Source organism: Monodelphis domestica, chromosome 6 (assembly GCF_027887165.1).
Source record: "Monodelphis domestica isolate mMonDom1 chromosome 6, mMonDom1.pri, whole genome shotgun sequence".
NCBI lineage: Eukaryota > Metazoa > Chordata > Mammalia > Didelphimorphia > Didelphidae > Monodelphis > Monodelphis domestica.
Genome location: NC_077232.1, coordinates 75,215,533 through 75,233,809, shown reverse-complemented (window position 1 = coordinate 75,233,809; position 18,277 = coordinate 75,215,533). Strand labels below are relative to the sequence as shown.

At 41.5% G+C, this 18,277-nt stretch overlaps 1 protein-coding gene across 1 annotated transcript in view; it reads left to right on the top strand.

Annotated features, from left to right (window-relative positions):
* The window catches only part of DGKQ (diacylglycerol kinase theta), a 116,629-nt gene that overhangs the window by 47,823 nt on the left and 50,529 nt on the right, over nt 1–18,277 (top strand). The window contains exons 8-11 of the mRNA XM_056802275.1: nt 11,170–11,270; nt 15,396–15,625; nt 16,370–16,460; nt 17,884–17,938. Of these exons, the coding sequence (XP_056658253.1) occupies nt 11,170–11,270; nt 15,396–15,625; nt 16,370–16,460; nt 17,884–17,938 (477 nt within the window). The remainder of the gene's footprint in view (nt 1–11,169; nt 11,271–15,395; nt 15,626–16,369; nt 16,461–17,883; nt 17,939–18,277) is intronic.

The window sequence follows — 18,277 nt, the reverse complement described above, 5'->3', positions numbered from 1 at the left end:
AGGGGAAAATCTTTTTTTAAAAAAAATTAATTTATTTAGTCAATTTAGCCCATTATTCCTTGGTTACAAGAATCACACTATTTCTCTCCCTTCTCTCCCCCCACCCCTCCCATAGCCGATGCGCAATTCCACTGGGTTTTACATGTGTCCTTGATCAGAACCTATTTCCATGCTGTTGATGTTTGCACTGGATGTTCATTTAGAGTCTACATCTCCCTTGACCCATGTAGTCAAGCAGTTGTTTTTCTTCTGTGTTTCTACTCCCACAGTTTTTAGAGGGGAAAATCTTTTGAACAAAAGCTGGTGTCACAATGTAGAGCTTTTGAAAATGAGCGTGATTGATGCCATTCTCTGGAGTTGGTGTCTTAGTGAACTTCCCCGTAGGCTCTGCATCATGTAGGTACCTTCCCAGTGAAGGCAGGCCAGGAGAAAAGTCTGAGAGTGTGTCTGTATGCTAATCTGTGATTATCATCTTCTCTCATCAGTATCCCTGTGGAGAAATCTGAGGTTTAGCATTTTTTATAAACTGATTTTCTGTCTTAGTGGCGATGCTTGGACAGAAGGGCAAGAGCTAGGCAACGGGGGTTTAAGTGACTTGCCCAGGGTCACACAGCCAAGATGTGTCTAAGGTTTGACTCTAGCACCTCCCATCTCTAAGCCTGGCTCTCAGTCCATTGACCCCCCACCCCTGCCACCCCCAGCTGCCTCACGTTCCTTATTTTTGCTGGTGATTTTGATGAAGCTGTTGATGGTATAAATCTCCCATTTATCGATGACTAATACATCCAGCAACATAGTCCAAAACAAAGAAATCTCAGTGGTCTAGAAAAATGGGTCAAACCGAACAAAGATGAAATTTGACAACTAAATGTAAAACTCTTACAATTAGGCTCTAAAAATAAGCTTTTTTTCTTCTTTTTGATGATACTATATATACTCGCCATGTGAACAACTTAGTTTCCTGTCTCTGAGCCAGAGTTTGCATTTGGTTTTTAAAAAACCAACTGTAGAAAGGATGTGGCAGGTGTAGATGGATCATTCGTGGCTTTTAGTGGACCACAAATTCAATATGAGTCAGTAATGTAGCCAAAATAGATTATGTGAACCTGGGTGATAGGGAGGGGACCTGTGATTTCCCTGGTATAATGATGTAGGCACCACCTTCTCTGCACTTTAAAAGTCTTTTTAAAAAAAACTCTTACCTTTTGTCTTAGAATCAATACTGTGTGTTAATTCCAAGGCACAAGGGCAGTGGGGGTTGGGGTTAAGGGACTTGTCCAGGATCCCACAACCAAATTTGAACCCAGGACCTCCTGATTCCAGGCTTGGCTCTCAATCTCCCGAGCCACCTAGCTGCCCCACTTTGCCTTAAAAGACTTAAAATAATTCCTAGAGCACTAGTGAAATTACTTCCCTGGGATCACACAGCCAATACTTTTAGCTAGGAAATTCTGTGGTCCTGCAAGAGCCTTGCTCTTTGGAGTTGCAGTGTGATTCAGTGGGTAGACATGAGCATTGACAGCTTTGGAGTTAAAGTGGTAATGACAAACTCAGAAGGAACTCTGAGATTTTCAGCTTAGATAAAACTTTGTAGATTCACACTGGAGTTACCCAGACCCACCCATTCTCTAGCATCCTCCAGATGACGGGTTGTGTGTTATCTTTTTGCTCATCAAGGGCAAGAACTGTCTTTCGTTTCTGCTTGTATTGATCTCCCTAGGCAGAGTCTGGCTTATATTAAGCACTTAGTAAATGATGGATGACTTGCCTGCATCCCTTGTGCCCCATTCCCCTGACCTTTCTCTCCAGGGATGCTGAGAGAAGAAAAGATGGTCTTCCTTGGGGATTACATCCTGCCTCAGCCAGAGGACCACAGTCTGAACAGAGAGTCACCAATTCTGAGAGCTAGAAGGGGTTGTGGATGTTCTCTAGTCCTGCTCTTAGCTCTCTTCCAGCTTTCTCCAGCAGAAAGCCCTGCTATGAGATCTATGACAGGGGATCTGTTTTGAGACTTCTAGTGATAGGGAAACTCATTTCTTCTGGAGGCAACCCATCCTACTCCCGCAGAGAAAGCTTTGGTTAGAAAGTTTCTTAACTCAAAACCTAAACATTTCTGGCTGCAACTTCTACTTTCTGTTCCTAGTTGGGGCTAAATGGAAGAAACCTAATTCCTCTGCTATGGAACTATTCTTAGCCTTGAAAGCCAGCTGCCATTTTCCCCTTGTTTTCTCTTTTCCACAATAAATATCCTCAGTTTCTTCCACAGATTCCCATGATTCTCTGATCGTCTCTGCTTTGGTTTTCTATTCCTCTCACTCTCTTCATCAGTCTCTTCTTCATATGTTAGTCAGTCAACTGGCCTTTATAAAATGCCTACTAGGTGCCGGGGGGGCAGCAAGATGGAACAGTGGATGATGCAGTGGATGAATGCCAAATCTTGAGTTGGGAAGAGTTCCAATTTGGCCTCAGACACTAGTAGCTGTGTGACCTTGAAGAAGTCACTTCACCCTGATTGCCTCCATTTCTCCTCTGTAAAATGAGCTGGAGAAGGAAGTGGCAAATCATTTTTGTAACTGTGCCAAGAAAACCCCAATTGGGGTCCTGGAGAGTTGGATGTAACCAGAACAACTGAACAGCAACAGAATGTGTTCACGGCAGTCTGCTACACAGAAAGGCAAGAGACAAACAGTCCGGCGTGTATGCTCCAGTTTGTCAGTGTTTTTGCTAAATGATGTACCTAGAACCATGCCCAGCATGCCAGACGGCCCAGCAGCGGTGGGTCTCTGTATCATCTCTCTTGCTTTAGACAGATTACTTTATCCCAGGCTCCCCTTAGTTGTTCTGATTGCCAGAAGAGAGGAGAGGGGGGTGACGGTGGTGGTGTGGTCCCCGGGGCTCATAGGAGCAGCACCTCAGACACTCTGCTTTTAGCTAAATGGCAAGAGGATTTGGAAGACTGAAATAATTACTTTTCTCAGGCATTTAATAGACTTATCACGGCCCAATTAATTCAGCAGGGAGTCTCCAGATGGAACCAACAGAGAAGAAAAATGTTTTCGTAAAATTCCCCAGGTGTCTAAATGCCACTCACTAGGGAAGACCAGAAAAGGGAAGGGGAAAAAAATTCATTTAATCCCAGGCCTTGGTGGTGACTTTACAGATTCTGAAGCTCCCCAGCTGTCCGCTGTCCCCAGAAAGGGAAGCAGTGGCCTCAAACCCAATTGAGGACTGACAGATTTGGAAGGAACCTTGGAAGGCCATCTAGTCCCACTCTTGTTTTACAGATGAGGAAACTGAGGCCCATAGAGGAAAAGGGACTCCCCTCATCCAGTTCATTTTGCAGATGAGGAAATTGAGGCCCATAGAGGAAAAGGGACTCCCCTCATCCAGTTCATTTTGCAGATGAGGAAATTGAGGCCCATAGAAGAAAAGGGACTCCCCTCATCCAGTTCATTTTGCAGATGAGGAAACTGAGGCTCATAGAGGAAAAGGGACTCCCCTCATTCAGTTAATTTTGCAGATGAGGAAACTGAGGCCCATAGAGAAAAAGGGACTTCCCTCATCCAGTTCATAAACATTTGGGGCAAAGCCAAAAGTAGACCTCAGATCCTTAATTGCTGTTGAAATATTGGCATATTTGCAGAAAAAGATAACTAGCCGCTCGTCTTCTAGGGGATGGGAGGGAAGAGTTCCCAGCACTGAAGACCAGCAAGCATTAAACATTTTTGCCGCCTCAGAACCTCCACCCCAGGGCATTTCTCCAGCACCTCCGGAGCCCTCAGCAGCACGCCAGCAATCCTGACCCAATAACCAGATGACGAAGGTGGCTTCCTGCTCAGATCGAGGAATACTCTTACTGGTCCAGCAGGAGGAGAGGAGAGGGCAGGGAGCTCTTTCTCCCAATCCTCTTACAATAGACAAATCATCCGAGAGTCCCAGCATCCGGCGCTTCTCTCCATGCCTGGTCTCTTCTGACTGTTAGGACGCTTGGAATCTCAAGCACGCTGGGGATTTTTTCTTGGCCACACATCCTCTGACTGCAGGGATCATTTTAGCCAGTAGGAAAACCCCTCTCCAGACAGATGGAGAACAGCAGTTGTTAGAGCTAGCTGCTGGTTTAAATGAGCAGCTTGAATGAATGGGTTTTGACTGCATTGCAGGTAAAGGCCATTACAGTCTCCCTCTGGCTCAGATTTGGCCACCCTATCCCTCTGCTCAGACATCTATCCCAATTCCCTCTTATCTATGGGATAAATACAAATTCAGCCTGACATTTCAGGTACCATGCTACTCTGAGGGGCACCTCGTGTTACCCAGCACCCAGTGCAATGGGTAAAACACAAAAGGTAGAGACGACCTAGAAAGGTATGTAGTAGAGGCTATCGGTAGCAGGAGCTACTCCTAGAGTCAGGAAATCCTATCTTCCTGAGTTTAAATTGAGACAGTTGTGTGACCCTAGGCAAGTCACTTAACCCTGTTTGCCTCTGTTTCTTCTCCTATAAAATGAGCTGGAGAAGGAAATGGCAAACCATTAGCTGTTTTACCACTGGGAAAGTCACTTCAGCCTGTTTGCCTCAGTTTCCTCATCTGTAAAATAAGCTGTAGAAGGAAATGGCAAACCACTAGCTGTGTGCCACTGGACAAGTCATTTCAGCCTGTTTGCCTCAGTTTCCTCATCTGTAAAATAAGCTGTAGAAGGAAATGGCAAGCCACTAGCTGTTTGCCACTGGGTAAGTCACTTCAACCTGTTTGCCTCAGTTTCCTCATCTGTAAAATGAGCTGTAGAAGGAAATGGCAAACCACTCCAGTACCTTAACAATGTAACCATGGGCAAATCACTTAACCCTGTTTGCCTCAGTTTCCTCATCTGTAAAATGAGCTGTAGAAGGAAATGGCAAACCACTTCTTCACCAAGAAAACGCCAAAATGGGATCAGGAAGAGTCGGACTTGACTGAACAAAATGAATGGTTGAACAACAATGACAAAAGTGGGCACTTGGTCAAGGCTTATTGATTTGTGAACATGGGGCACTCACACTGGACAGTCCCATCCCAGAAAGAACTAGGGGCAGCTCAGAAATGCAGGGTTCAGAGATGCTCCACGAGATAGAATCTGATCTTGTACTTTTCATCCTAGGTCATCCCTGGCTGGTATATCAGTGTGTAGGAAGTCATTTGGACCCATGTCACTGTCTTCCATAGTCACCATCCACTCCCCTGCCCCTGATCAGGGCACAAAGAGGGGCTCTCCAGCAACTTACTTGTCCTAGCTCCTACTGACACAACATGTCACACTCTCTTTCACACAGTCCTTGAATAACTCTCACAACAATATCTTTCTCCTGTTGAGCTATTGGTGAAGTCTACCCACACTCAGTGCACTCCTACTACCATCTCTAGTGCCCTCTGCACAGGATTTTGGAGCAACTGCTCTCGAGCCATTTTCCTTTCTTTTTAAAATATTTTTAAATAAGTTCTCATGGATGACTTCTGTTTTTCACATCATCATACTTCTCCCCAGCCTCTTTCTTCCTCCCAGAGAGTTATTCCATTTAAAAAATAGGATTTTTTAAAGATTAAAAAGAAAAGAAGAAAAAAATCAGCACAATTGATCAATACACTGAAAAATTCTGAAAACGTGGAATATGGGACTTGGGAATATAGAAATGGGGACCTCCCATCACCACAAAGAAGTGTGTTGTGGGTTTCCTCTCATATCTCTAAATTTGAACCCTGCTTGATCTTTATAATTTTGATGTTTCGCTTTTGATTTTTTTGTTGTAGAGTTGTTCTTTCCACTTGCTATTATTTTTTAAAATTTATTTAATTAATTTAGAATGTTTTTCCATGGTTACATGATTCATGTTCTTTCCTCCCCTTCTCCCTCCCACCTCCTGTAGCCAACGAACAATTCCAAGCGGTTTTACATGTATCATCATTTGAATTCTTTTTTAGAAATCCTTACCTACCATCTTAGAATCAATCCTAAATATTGGTTCCAAGGCAGACCACTGTAAAAGCTAGGAAATAGGAATTAAGTGACTTGCCTAGAGTCACACAGCTAGGAAGTGTCTGAGGTCATATTTGAACCCAGGACCTTCTGTCTCTAGATCTGGCTTTCAATCTGAGCCACCCACCTGCCCTCTTTCCATTTGCATTATTAGAGTCATTGTATATATTGTTTTCTTGGCTTAGCTTATTTCTCTCAGCATCGGTTCATATAGTTCTTTCCATATTTCTCTATTTGTCACATACAGCACAGTAATATTCCGTTACATTCATGTACTTCAGTTTGTTTAGCATTCCCCCTTTGATGGACATCTATTTTGTTTCCATTTTTTTTGCTATCACAAAAAAGTGACACTGTAAATATTTTGATAAATGTGATGACTCTCTTCCTCTTGGTGGCCTAGTAATGGAGTCTGCAGTTCAAAGGGTATGGATTCTTTATTATTTTATTTTAATTTATGATTTATTACCAATTAATATATCATAACAAATTTCCACACAAGTTTTCACAGGTTATGTAATCAGAAATTCCCTCCCTCCCTCCTTCCCTTCCCTTCCTTCTCCTGGTGCTAGTAGACAATTCAATCTGGGTTAGATATGTATTATCATGCAAAACATATTTCCATATTGTTCCTTTTTAAGTGAGTAATCTTATAAAACCCAAATCCCAAAACATAAACCCAAATGAACAATTGAAAAATCATATGCTTTCTATCTGCATTCTGACTCCACCAGTTCTTTCTCTAGAAGTAGAGAGTGTAAGGAGGAAAAAAAGGGGTTTTTATAAAAAGGTTGGGCTGGATTATTCAAAATTAGGATCACCTGGAATTTAATTAATTCCAAAGAGTTTTATTTACAATTTATTTACAAAATATAGAAAAAGTGAAGTTAGAAAATCAGAGAGAGGATAGGATAAGATATCTAGCTTAAGCATCAAGTATTTTGCTCCAACCCCTGGCTCAAAAACAGGCAGGGGGGTTTAGTCCTTAACCAGAGAGGCCTCAGCCCTTGTAGCTGAGGACCTGGGGGATACAGGGAGCCTCTCTCAAGAGGATAGGTCTCTCCTGAGGCTAGTCTCTTCAGAAAATCCAGGAAAGAAGTCAGCCTTTTTCATTCACCACATGTCAGTCCAAAGGGGAGAGATTCAAGGACAGTCTCACCATGTAAAGGGTCCAGTCATCAGATTCTTCACCAGCCTCCAGCTGGAACTCAGAACTCCAGAAGTCAAAGCCTCTCTGAAGATCTCTCCAAAGAAGATCTCTCCACAGGAAGTTGTAACTCCCTTTTAAAGACACTTTCTTTTGCGTCACTTCCTGTGTCTTCCTCCACTTTTTACGTGGACAAATCATAGTTTAAAGCCTTGCTTAGATCTGCCCAGGGGGCAGTCAGTCAATTCTGATTTGTCACCCGCTATTACACATGTGGGTCACAGACCTCCCCATTCAACTATATGTAGGGTGTTTACACTTTTGGTGATTAAATCCAAAAATGGGAAGGGGAGTTAATTTCATTTTAACAATCAGGGGAGAGATTTAATTTCATCTTCACAAGAGCCTTCTTTGCTATAAGTCCCTCAAAACTGTGGGTATGGACACTTTAGTCACTTTATTTGCTTTCCAAAATAGTCGTACCACTTTGCATGTAAACCAACGATGTATTGTAGCCCCTCCAACATTTGACTATTCCCATCTTTTGTCATCTTTGCCAATTTGTAATGTGTAAGGTGAAAATTCTGGGTTGTTTTGGTTTGCATCTCTCTTAATGTTAGGGATTTAGAGCATTTTTCATGTGGCTGGGAATACTTTGCAGTCCTTCTTTTGAAAACTTTATATATATATATATATGCACACATATATATTTAACCACTATCTTTTGGGCAATGGCTATTTATCTTAATAAATATGCATTTATTAATTATGTACTTTGGATACCAAACCATTGTCTGAGAGATCAATACAGATTTTTTTTCCTGTTCAACAGCTTCTCTTATCCCAAGTGCATTGATTTTGCCTCTAGAGATGCTTTTAAGTTTCACGTAGTCAGAGTTAGCACTTTTATTTTTGTAATCACTTCTTACCTTTTGTTTGATTAGGAATGCATCTCCCATGCATGGGTGTGAGCAGTATAAGATCCATTTCTCTTTTAAAAATTTTTACATGTTTGCTCTTTGATATTAAGGTCACATTTCCATTTAGAATGTAGTGTTAGAGATTAGTCTAAGCCTCATTTCTGCCAGACTGCTTTCCAGTGTTCCCAGCAGTTTTTTTTTTAAACCATTAGTGTGTATTGATTCTAAGGCAGAAGAGTGGTAAGGGCTAGGCAGTGAGGGTTAAGTGACTTACCTAGGGTCACACATTTAGGAAGTATCTGAGGTCACATTTGAACCCAGGACCTGGCTCTCAATCTACTGAACCACCTAGCTGTTCTGTGTTTCCCAGCAGTTTTTATCTAAGAAGGTTAGGCTTTTTTTTTTTTAAAGATCATTTATCTTTTCTACTTTATCGAACACTGAGTTATTGAGTTCCATTGTTTTTGAATCTCTCTAGCCTGGTCTGTTCCATGGATCTATCTCTACTTTTGAATTAATATCAGATGGTTGCATAGCCTGTTGCTTTGTAATATAGTTTGAGGTTTGGAAGATCTATCCCCCCTCCTCCATTCCTACATCTTTTTTGCCCCTGACCAGTTTCTAGAATGGCATCAGCCCTCAGGCTCCTTCCTGGGACTTTTGAATTGACCTGTAGAATCATGATCCCTGCCCTGGTTCCCCAGAGATTAAATTCCTTGGTGAAGAGGGTTGTGCTTGTGAACTAGAGAGCACTGCAGTCCTATAAGTGACTGTAGTGGGAAAAGCATTGGATTCAGAGTCAGGAAGATGTGAGTTTGAATCTTACTCCTTATGCATACATGTAGGAGTAGGAACAAGTCCCTTAGTTTTTCTGACCCTCAGTTTTTTCATCTGTAAAAAAGGAGTCATGGAAGGCAGGCAGACAGGAAGGAAGCAAGTATTTAGATGCCTGTTATGTGCTAGGTTAAACATTTCACAGCTTTGATACTGTGAATTTGATTTTCTTCTTTCTTTTTAAAATTAGATTAGCCAGTAATTTTTCTATTTTGTTTTTCCAAAGTACCAGCTTCTAGTCTTATTTATTAGTTCAATGGTTCTTTTACTTTCAAGTTTATTAATTTCTCTTTTGATTTTTATGATTTCCAATTTAGTTTTTATCTGGGGATTTAAAATTTGTTCTCTTTCTAGTTTTTTAAGTTGCATGCCCAATTCATTGGCCTCTTTTCTCTCTGATTCTAAACAGTTTACAAAAATTGTTTCATTTCATCCTCACAACCACCCTGGGAGGTAGTATTATCTCTATTGTACAGTTGTGGAAACAGAGGCAGATAGGTCAGGAGACATACCCAGGGTCACTCTGCTAGTTAATGTCTGAAGCCAGTCTTCTTGACTCCAGATTCAGCACCCTATCCACCTTGGCTACCTCTAAAACAAGCACTAATAATGATTATATACTACTTCTTTCAATGGGACCACATTAAATACTGCATGGATAAAGTACTTTGCAAACCCTAAAATACTGTTGGAAGAAAATTTCTCTCTCCATTATGTCGCTTTGTTTAATGTCATCTCTCAGTGACCTGGAGGTCAAAGACCACTGAATAAATTCAGGCATAGATAAGCCCTTGGAGAAAGGAAATTAAAGAACCAAGAACCAAGGAGAGGGGAAACTCGATTCCACAGGCACTGCCCCTCTAGGCATCCCAAATTAACAAACTATGGTTGGAGGGGCAGCTGGGTAGTTCAGTGGATTGAGAGCCAGGCCTAGAGATGAGAAGTCCTAAATTCAAATCTGGCCTCAGACACTTCCCAGCTGTGTGACCCTGGGCAAGTCACTTAACCCCCATTGCCTAGCCCTTACCACTCTTCTGCCTTGGAACCAATACACAGTATTGACTCCAAGATGGAAGGTAAGGGTTAAAAAAAAAGAAACTATGGTTGGTTCCTTAGATGTGACCTGTGAGAGCTTGTGGGTGGAGAAAACAGCTTGTAAGGGGAGACCCAGGAGCCTGTCGGGATCTTCTGGCTGGAGCGTAGAGGCTGGAGAAACCCTTGTTGGAAGTTAGCTTCAATCCATCATGGCAGCCAATAGATTAGTAAACTAAGTATCTTTCTACTTCTCCCTTGCCTCTTTCTTTCTTTCTTTCTTTCTTTCTTTCTTTCTTTCTTTCTTTCTTTCTTTCTTTCTTTCTTTCTTTCTTTCTTTCTTTCTTTCTTTCTTTCTTTCTTTCTTTCTTTCTTTCTTTCTTTCTTTCTTTCTTTCTTTCTTTCTTTCTTTCTTTCTTTCTTTCTTTCTTTCTTTCTTTCTTTCTTTCTTTCTTTCCTTCTTTCCTCCCTCCTTTCTTTCTTTCCTCCCTCCTTTCTTTCTTCCTTAGAGCCTTCATCATGTGGAGCACAGAGAGCCAACCTTGATGCTAAGCCTGCCTCTGACAGGGACCTTAGAAGATCACAGCCTTAGAAGTCTCAAAGTATAGACTTTGCTCATATATATATATATGCATATTTATTCCTAGCCTACTGTAACCTGCAAGGAAAAGAAGCTGCTACCCAGGTGTCCTATAATGAATTGTCCAGTGAGGAAATCCAACACAAAAGATATCCCATGAACCTTCTCTTTGGAATTCTTTTCTTTAAAATCCCTGTGATATTTAGTGTGTTGGGTCTTTGTGTGTGTGTGTATTTTAATTTAAAACCATTAACTTCCATCTCAGAATCAATACTGTGTATTGGTTTCAAAGTAGAAGTGGTAAGGGCTAGGCAATGGGGGTTAAGTGACTTGCCCAGGTTCACACAGCCAGGAAGTATCTGGGACCATATTTGAACCCATGAATTGCCATCTCTAGTCCTGGCTCTCAATCCATTGAGCCACCCAGCTACCCCCTAATGGGAGTATGGAAGTCAGTCTAAAACTCAGGTCGGGGACAGGCTGGGGCTAAGATCAAAGGTCACAGAGGAATGGTATCAGGGCTTAGGCAGATCCATGCCAAGGACTGCTTTGGAGTCAGACTCAGGCCTCTGCCTAGGACTTCATTCTAATTTTTTTTTCCTTGCCGTGACACATTTAAAGAACTTTTCTCCTTTTTTCCTCTTAGGCAAACAGACACTGAAGATATTTGATGGTAACGATGCCGTGAAGCGCAACCAGTTCCGGCTGATCACCATTCCCAGGATTGCAAAGACAGAGGAGGTTGTGGTAAGAGATGGAGTCATCAGGGGCTGGATCGACCCCCGACTCACAGACCCCTTTGGGGCTCTGGTTCTAGACTAATCTACTTTATCTTCACAGCCATTCAGCCCAGTTTCATTACTCAGACATTTATGAAATACTTTCTGGGTATAAGACACTGGAATTGGATACAAAGTAAAAACCCAAAGTGATTCCTACTCTTTTAAAAATTTAATTAATTTTTTAAAATTTAAAATATTTTCCCCTGTTTACATGATTCACTTTCTTTCCCTCCCCTCTTCCTTTCCCCCTTCCCAGAGCTGACAAAGCAATTGCACTGGGTTGTACAAATGTTATCACTTGATACCTATTTCCATATTATTCATTTTTACTATAGAGCAATTTTTTAAAGCCAAAACTCCAAATCACATGCCCATATATACATGTGATAAGTGATGCTATATGTTTTGCTTTTGCATTTCTACTTCCATAATTCTTTCCCTCAATGTGGATAACATTCTTTTACCTAAGTCCTTCAGGAGTGTCCTGGCATGTTACATTGCTATTAAAGCAAGGTCTATTACATTGGATTGTTCCACAGTGTTTTACTTTCTGTGTACAACGTTCTCCTGGTTCTGCTCCTCTCACTCTGCATCACTTCCTGGAGGTTGTTCCAGTCTCCATGGAATTCCTCCAGTTCATTATTCCTTTGGGCACAATAGTATTCCATCACCAACATATACCACAATTTGTTCAGCCATTCCCCAATTGATGGGCATCCCCTCGTTTTCCAGTTTTTGGCCACCACAAAGAGTGCAGCTATGAATATTCTTGTACAAGTCTTTTTCCTTATTATCTCTTTGGGATACAAGCCCAGCAGTGCTATGGCCGGATCAAAGGGCAGACAGTCTTTTAGCGTCCTTTGGGCATAGTTCCAAATTGCCCTCCAGAATGGTTGGATCAGTTCACAACTCCACCAGCAATGAATTAGTGTCCCCACTTTGCCACATCCCCTCCAGCATTCATTACTTTGCATAGCTGTTATGTTAGCCAATCTGCTAGGTGTGAGGTGATACCTCAGAGTTGTTTTGATTTGCATCTCTCTGATTATAAGAGATGTGATTCCTACTCTTGAGAAACTTATTTTCCTGAGGAGGGGAGGATACATTATCAATATAATTCATGGTTAAATCGATTGAGTGAGCTAACCCTTGGGAAAGTTTTGGGACAGGAATTGGGACCCGAGTTTAACCTTAGAAGGAGCCAAAGAGTATGAAAAACAGATGCAAGAGAGAAATATGTTATAGGCATGGAGGACAAGCTGGGCATGGAGTGTCAAGGGATGATTAGTTTGAGGATAGCGGCTAGTAGTCTAGTTTTCTGGGGATGTAAAGTTTGTGAAGGAGAGTAGTATGAAACTTGGCTGGGAAGGTAGGTGGGAGCCAGATGGTAGAGGGCAGAAAATTTTATTTTTTATCCCAGTGGTAATCTGGAGCCATTGTGGGGTTTGAGCAAGATGGTGATATGTTTAGATTTTTCCTTTAAGAATGTTATGGTGGGGGCAGCTGGGTGGCTGAGTGGATTGAGAGTCAGGCCTAGAGATGGGAGGTCCTGGATTCAAATCTGCCCTCAGACACTTCCCAGATGTGTAACCCTGGGTAAGTCATTTGGCACCATTGCCTAGCCTTTACCACTCTTCTGCCTTGGAACCAATACACAGTATTGATTTGGCAGAAGGTAAGGGTTTAAAAAAAAAAAGAATGTTATGGTATCAAGTGGATAGAGAATGATTTAGAGAACATAGAGACCAGAGACGGAGAGACCGATTAGGCTATTCCATCCATTCAATAAGCATTTATGAGCACATATTTGCTTAATTTTAGTATTTGTCAAGCACTCTTCTAGGTTTATATGTAGATATCAATCATTACTAAGCATTTATAAATATTTAGAACATAAACATAAGGTTGTTAAATACAAGATCACTGGGAAGAAGAGTGTGCTAGCAGTTGGGGAGGGCGGGTCAGGAAAGTCTTGATTCAGAAGGGGATGCTTAAATGGCATCTTGAAAGAAGTGAGGGATTTTTTGAGTCAGAGGTAAAACGTCTATATATTTTTGTACATTGTGTTCTTTTCCCCTTTCTTTGATCTCTTTGGCTTGGTTCGATGGTTTGCACAGTTTGATAGCTTATGACTATTCAAATCCAACAAGCATTTATTAAGAACCCTCTGTGGGGCAGGCACTGTACTTGGTCATGGCTATACAAAGACAGTCACGAAAAAATCCTTGTCGTCATGGAGCTTTATTGAGAAAAACAACACATAAGGATATAAGAAGGTACTGACAGCTGGGAGTGGGGTCGAGAATGGTTCATGTATTAGTAGCACGTGGATGGGGCTTTTGAGGAAGATAAGGATTGTGAGAGATGGAGGTGAGGAAGAGTGCCCTCCAGTCTTGGGGGACAGACAGCCTATGCAAAGAAAGGCAAAGCGTTGGAAGTTCAGATTTCCTGCATGAGGAATAGTAGCTAAAAAGTTTGACTGGAATATGATGTTAATAATAATAACTAACATTTATATAATGCTTTAAGCTTTGCAAAGTTCTTTACAAAGATCTTATTTTGTCCTCATGACAAACTTAGTGGGCAGGAGCTATTATTATCCCTGTTTTACAGAAGAGGAAAGTGAAGCAGGCAGAAGTTTCAGTGACTTGCCCAGGGTCATTGCCTAAGGTCAGATTTGAATTCAGGTCTTCCTGCCTCCAGGCTTAATACTCTATCCTCTGTGCCACCTAACGATGAAGGGGAGAAATAAGACTGAATAGTTCAGCCAAATTTAAAAAGGTTAAGGTTAGAGTTATGCCAAATGGAGGAGTTTTGAGTCTATCCTAGGGGCATGGCCACCAGGATTTTTTTGAATTAGGGAAGTGATGTGGTCAGATGTGTTTTAGAGAATAGCACTTTGGTAGGAGGAGGGGAGAAGAGGGAGACCAAGTGCCGTAATCAAGGTAAGAAGTGATGGGAATCTGAACCATGGTGGTGGTTCCCCTGTATAGAGGGGACAGAGAGAGAGAGATGAAGGATGTAAAACAAGGAACTGATTGGATGAGAGGAATGTAAAACAAGAAAGTGATTGGATGAGAGGGATGCAAAACAAGAGACTGATTGGATGAGAGGGATGCAAAACAAGAGACTGATTGGATGTGTGGGATGAGGCCAGTGGGAGAGTTTAGGATGCTTCCAAGGTTGCAAACCTGCTTGACTGGAAGTATAGTGGTGTCCTTGACAGAAATAAGAAACTTCCAAAGAGGAGCAGGTTTGTGGGGGAAAGAAATAAAATCGGTTGTGTTTTGAGCAGGATAAGTTTGAGCTACCTCCAGGAAATTAAGTAGAAAATGTCCAATAATTGGCAGTATGGAACTGGAAGTCGAGAGAGAAATGAAAACTAGATATAAAGACCAATACTGAGATGAAAATTGACTCCATAAACTATGGCCAAAGGGCTATAAAAGAATGCATACCCTTTGATCCAGCAATACCACTATTAGGTCTGAATCCCAAAGAGATTAAAAAAGGGGAGGGGACCTACTTATACAAAATTATTTATAGCAACTCCTTTTGTGGTGGCAAAGAATTGGAAATTGAGGGAATGCCCATCAGTTGGGAAATGGCTGAACAAATTGTGGTATATGATGGTGATGTAATATTACTGTGCTATAAGGAATGGTGAACAGGATGATTTCAGAAGGAGCTGGAGATTGAAGGTCCAGGGTTCAAATCTGGCCTCAGACACTTCCTAGCTGTGTGACCCTGGGCAGGTCACTTGACCTCCACTGCCTAACCCTTACTGTTCTGCCGTGAAACCAATACACATTATTGATTCTAAAACAGAAAGTAAAGGGTTTTTAAAAAAAACTATATGCCTATTTATTTTGAGGTATCATTTATTTTTATTTCTTACATGTAATATATAACAATATAATACTTGATTTGCTTTAAATATTTGTCAAATTATAATAAATATACTTAATTCAAGAGAAACAAAAAGCTATATCTCATTCTTTGTACCTCTCCTTCCCCCAAGAATGTGATATGATATACAAATATATATTTTTAAAGAAATGAGTGACCGCCTCCTCTTCTGGTGTTGTAGGAGGCAGCCTTGAGGGCTTATTACATTAATGAGGACCAGCGAGAGTTTGAGCTCCAGACCTTGGCTCAGCAGGCTGTGGCTGATAATGCATCTCACAAAAACGGAGGCCAGGAGGATGCCAGTAACACTAGCATCAGCCCCATGTTCCGAGAATCCATTCCTGAAGCCTGGATCATTCGCGCTAAGCCCAAGGATCATGAAGTTATAAAAATTTACCCAGCTTGGCTGAAGTGAGTGAAGGGATGCTCACCGGACGGGACTGCAGTCGGGGTGGGAGTTGCAGCCAGGACTTTCCGAAGGCAGAGAAAGCACACAATCCACTAGACAGTGATTCCTCTCCTCCAGTTCCCCTGGTGAGGTATCCTGGCAAGGGAGGAAGGTCACTCCTGGCCAGGGAATCTGGAGATCCTAGCAGTCTGTTTACAGTCAGAATGTGTGCATCTTCATGAGGCTGTATTTGTTATTGTGGCTTCCAATGGAGCTGATTGGTTTTTCCACTTAAAACAGGGCTAAGGCAAGCAGGGTGTTAGTAAATGTTTAAAAACCAGCTCTGTAGGGGGAGAAATATACATATATGTAACACTTTTTAAATTGGGTCAATAGTATTCACATTTTCTCCATCACTTTCTTTAGTCTAGACTGTCAACAAAAAAAATTCAATTAAGCCCTGATTTATACATTTTCCAATATCTGAGGTATAAATGCCCAGATTGAAAATTTCACAGTTGCCTCTTTCGAACTGGCTTGGGCTAGCTCCAGCATATCCTTTTGTATTGGGAAATGGGTAGGAATTCATGGATTCTGCTCTCAACTCCTGTGAGCAATTGGCTCCCCCTCCTCTGACTCTCCATATATTCCATATTTTATCCAGCCTTTAAAAGGAGTCTTGCTTACACAGGCACTGCCCCTTTCTCAAGAAGCTTGAGGTAGCCTGCTCAGAAATTTCAGTCGCTTAAAATACTTCTTCCCTCCAGGGTGGGAATGGCTTACGTCTCCATCCGGATCGACAAAGAGAGCACCGCTCAGACAGTGATGAAAGAAGTTCTCCCTTTGCTGGGGAGACAGGTAAACAGTTCTGACTCTGACTTTAGATCTTTCCTTTCCAGGCTGATTTCCCCTGCCACCATCTTTGTCTCTCTCTTTCTCTCTCCCCCACCCACCTATCCATTTTGTCACTTTGCTGCCCTTCTTGTTTGATTTGGTATAACAGTCACTTAGTCATTCAGCAAACATTTTTGAAATGGTTTATCACCTTTAGAGTCATGTGCTTTCAGCTATGCTCAGTGGAAGCATGATGTTGAAGACAGAATACACTGGATTGGAGTCAGAGGATCCATTTCGGTCCTAACTATGTGACTTACTGTGTGATCTTCAGCAAGTTATTTTTCTCTGGGTCTTAAGTTTCTTCCTCTCTGAAATAAAGAGCAAGAATGTTAATTTTTTAAACTAAAAAATTAAAATATTTTTAAAAATGCAGATGAAAACATGACATCATTTGTTTATTTGCATATATGTTTTGGGGTTTTGGTGCTATAAGATTATTTGCTTACAAAAATAAATAATATGCATATGTGTTCTGCATAATACATGTATATCCCAGATTGAATTGCTTGTCAGCTCTGGGAGAGGCAAGGGAAGAAGGGAGGGAGACAATATGGATCATACGACCTTGGAACACTTAGGTAGAAATTTGTTATTAAAATAAAAAATTTAATAAAGAAAAATAAAAAGAACATGACTACCCAGAACACTTCAAAGTTAGCAAAGAGCTTTTTTTTTTCTTTTGAGCCTTTTAACAAGGACAAATATGGAAGGTATCATTTCCATTTTGCAGGTGAGGAAACTGAGGTTAACTTCAGAGAGATTAGGTGACTTGGCAGCAGTCCCCACAGCTAGGAAGTATCATAGGCAGGATTTGAATCTGTGGCTTTCTAAGTCCAAGTCCAGCACTCTGCTATGCCTTCCAGTCTCTAAACTCTACGATCCTATATTTAAGAAAGACATAATGTTTCCCTTTCAGAGCTCACAACCCAAGAGAACCATACTTTGACCTGGTTAGGTTGCATTATTCCTGGACAGAGAAAACAGGAAGACAGTAGCCCAAGGCTGAGGTCCTAAGTTATGTTCTAATTGGATCTCTGAATACACAGCATGGTCAAGAGAGCCCTGGAGTTAGTCTGAATGACTCGGCTGTGGTTTCGGCTCTGCCCCTGGCTATTTGGGCAATCTTGGGGAAACCCTTTCCCTTCTCTGGACCTCAGATTTGTCATCTATAAAAATGAGGTTTTTGGACTGACTCCCCAACCTTTATACTCTTAGTCTTCAAGTCCTTTTCCTGGGTGAGTTTTCCCATTGGATCTCATTTTCTTTTTTGGGAAGATTGGGATCTGGCATGAGTGACAGAGTAACTGTTGGAAACTATTCCATGGACAAAGTATGTTGGCTTTGATAAAAGCTTACCGAAATGTTTTTGTCTGATCCTTGGCAGGCAGAAAGTCTCCAGAATTTTCGATTCGTGGAGGTGCTTATGGGTAGTAAACAAGGTAAGTTGGAACTGTTGATGGACTTTGAGATGACAGGATAGACCATAATCTTAGCCAGGAGCATCAGTTTTATTATTCCAGGTGCCCTAGGCCAGGGTACTGCCCTGATGGAGTCTTCTTAATGAGATTTCCTGGTATATATTACCATGATTCTCTGGGAAGATGGGGGAAGAAAGCAAACTCCATTGCTACCAGTCCTGAGGAGAGCAGTAGTAGTGGTAGTCTCTCGGTGACTGAGAATGACGATTGTCTTTGTGCAGTTTCATCTACGGTGTACCCTCATGTGGCACCAAACTATTTTCTACCCTGGGAAAGCGGTAGATGAAAATAGGTGATAAA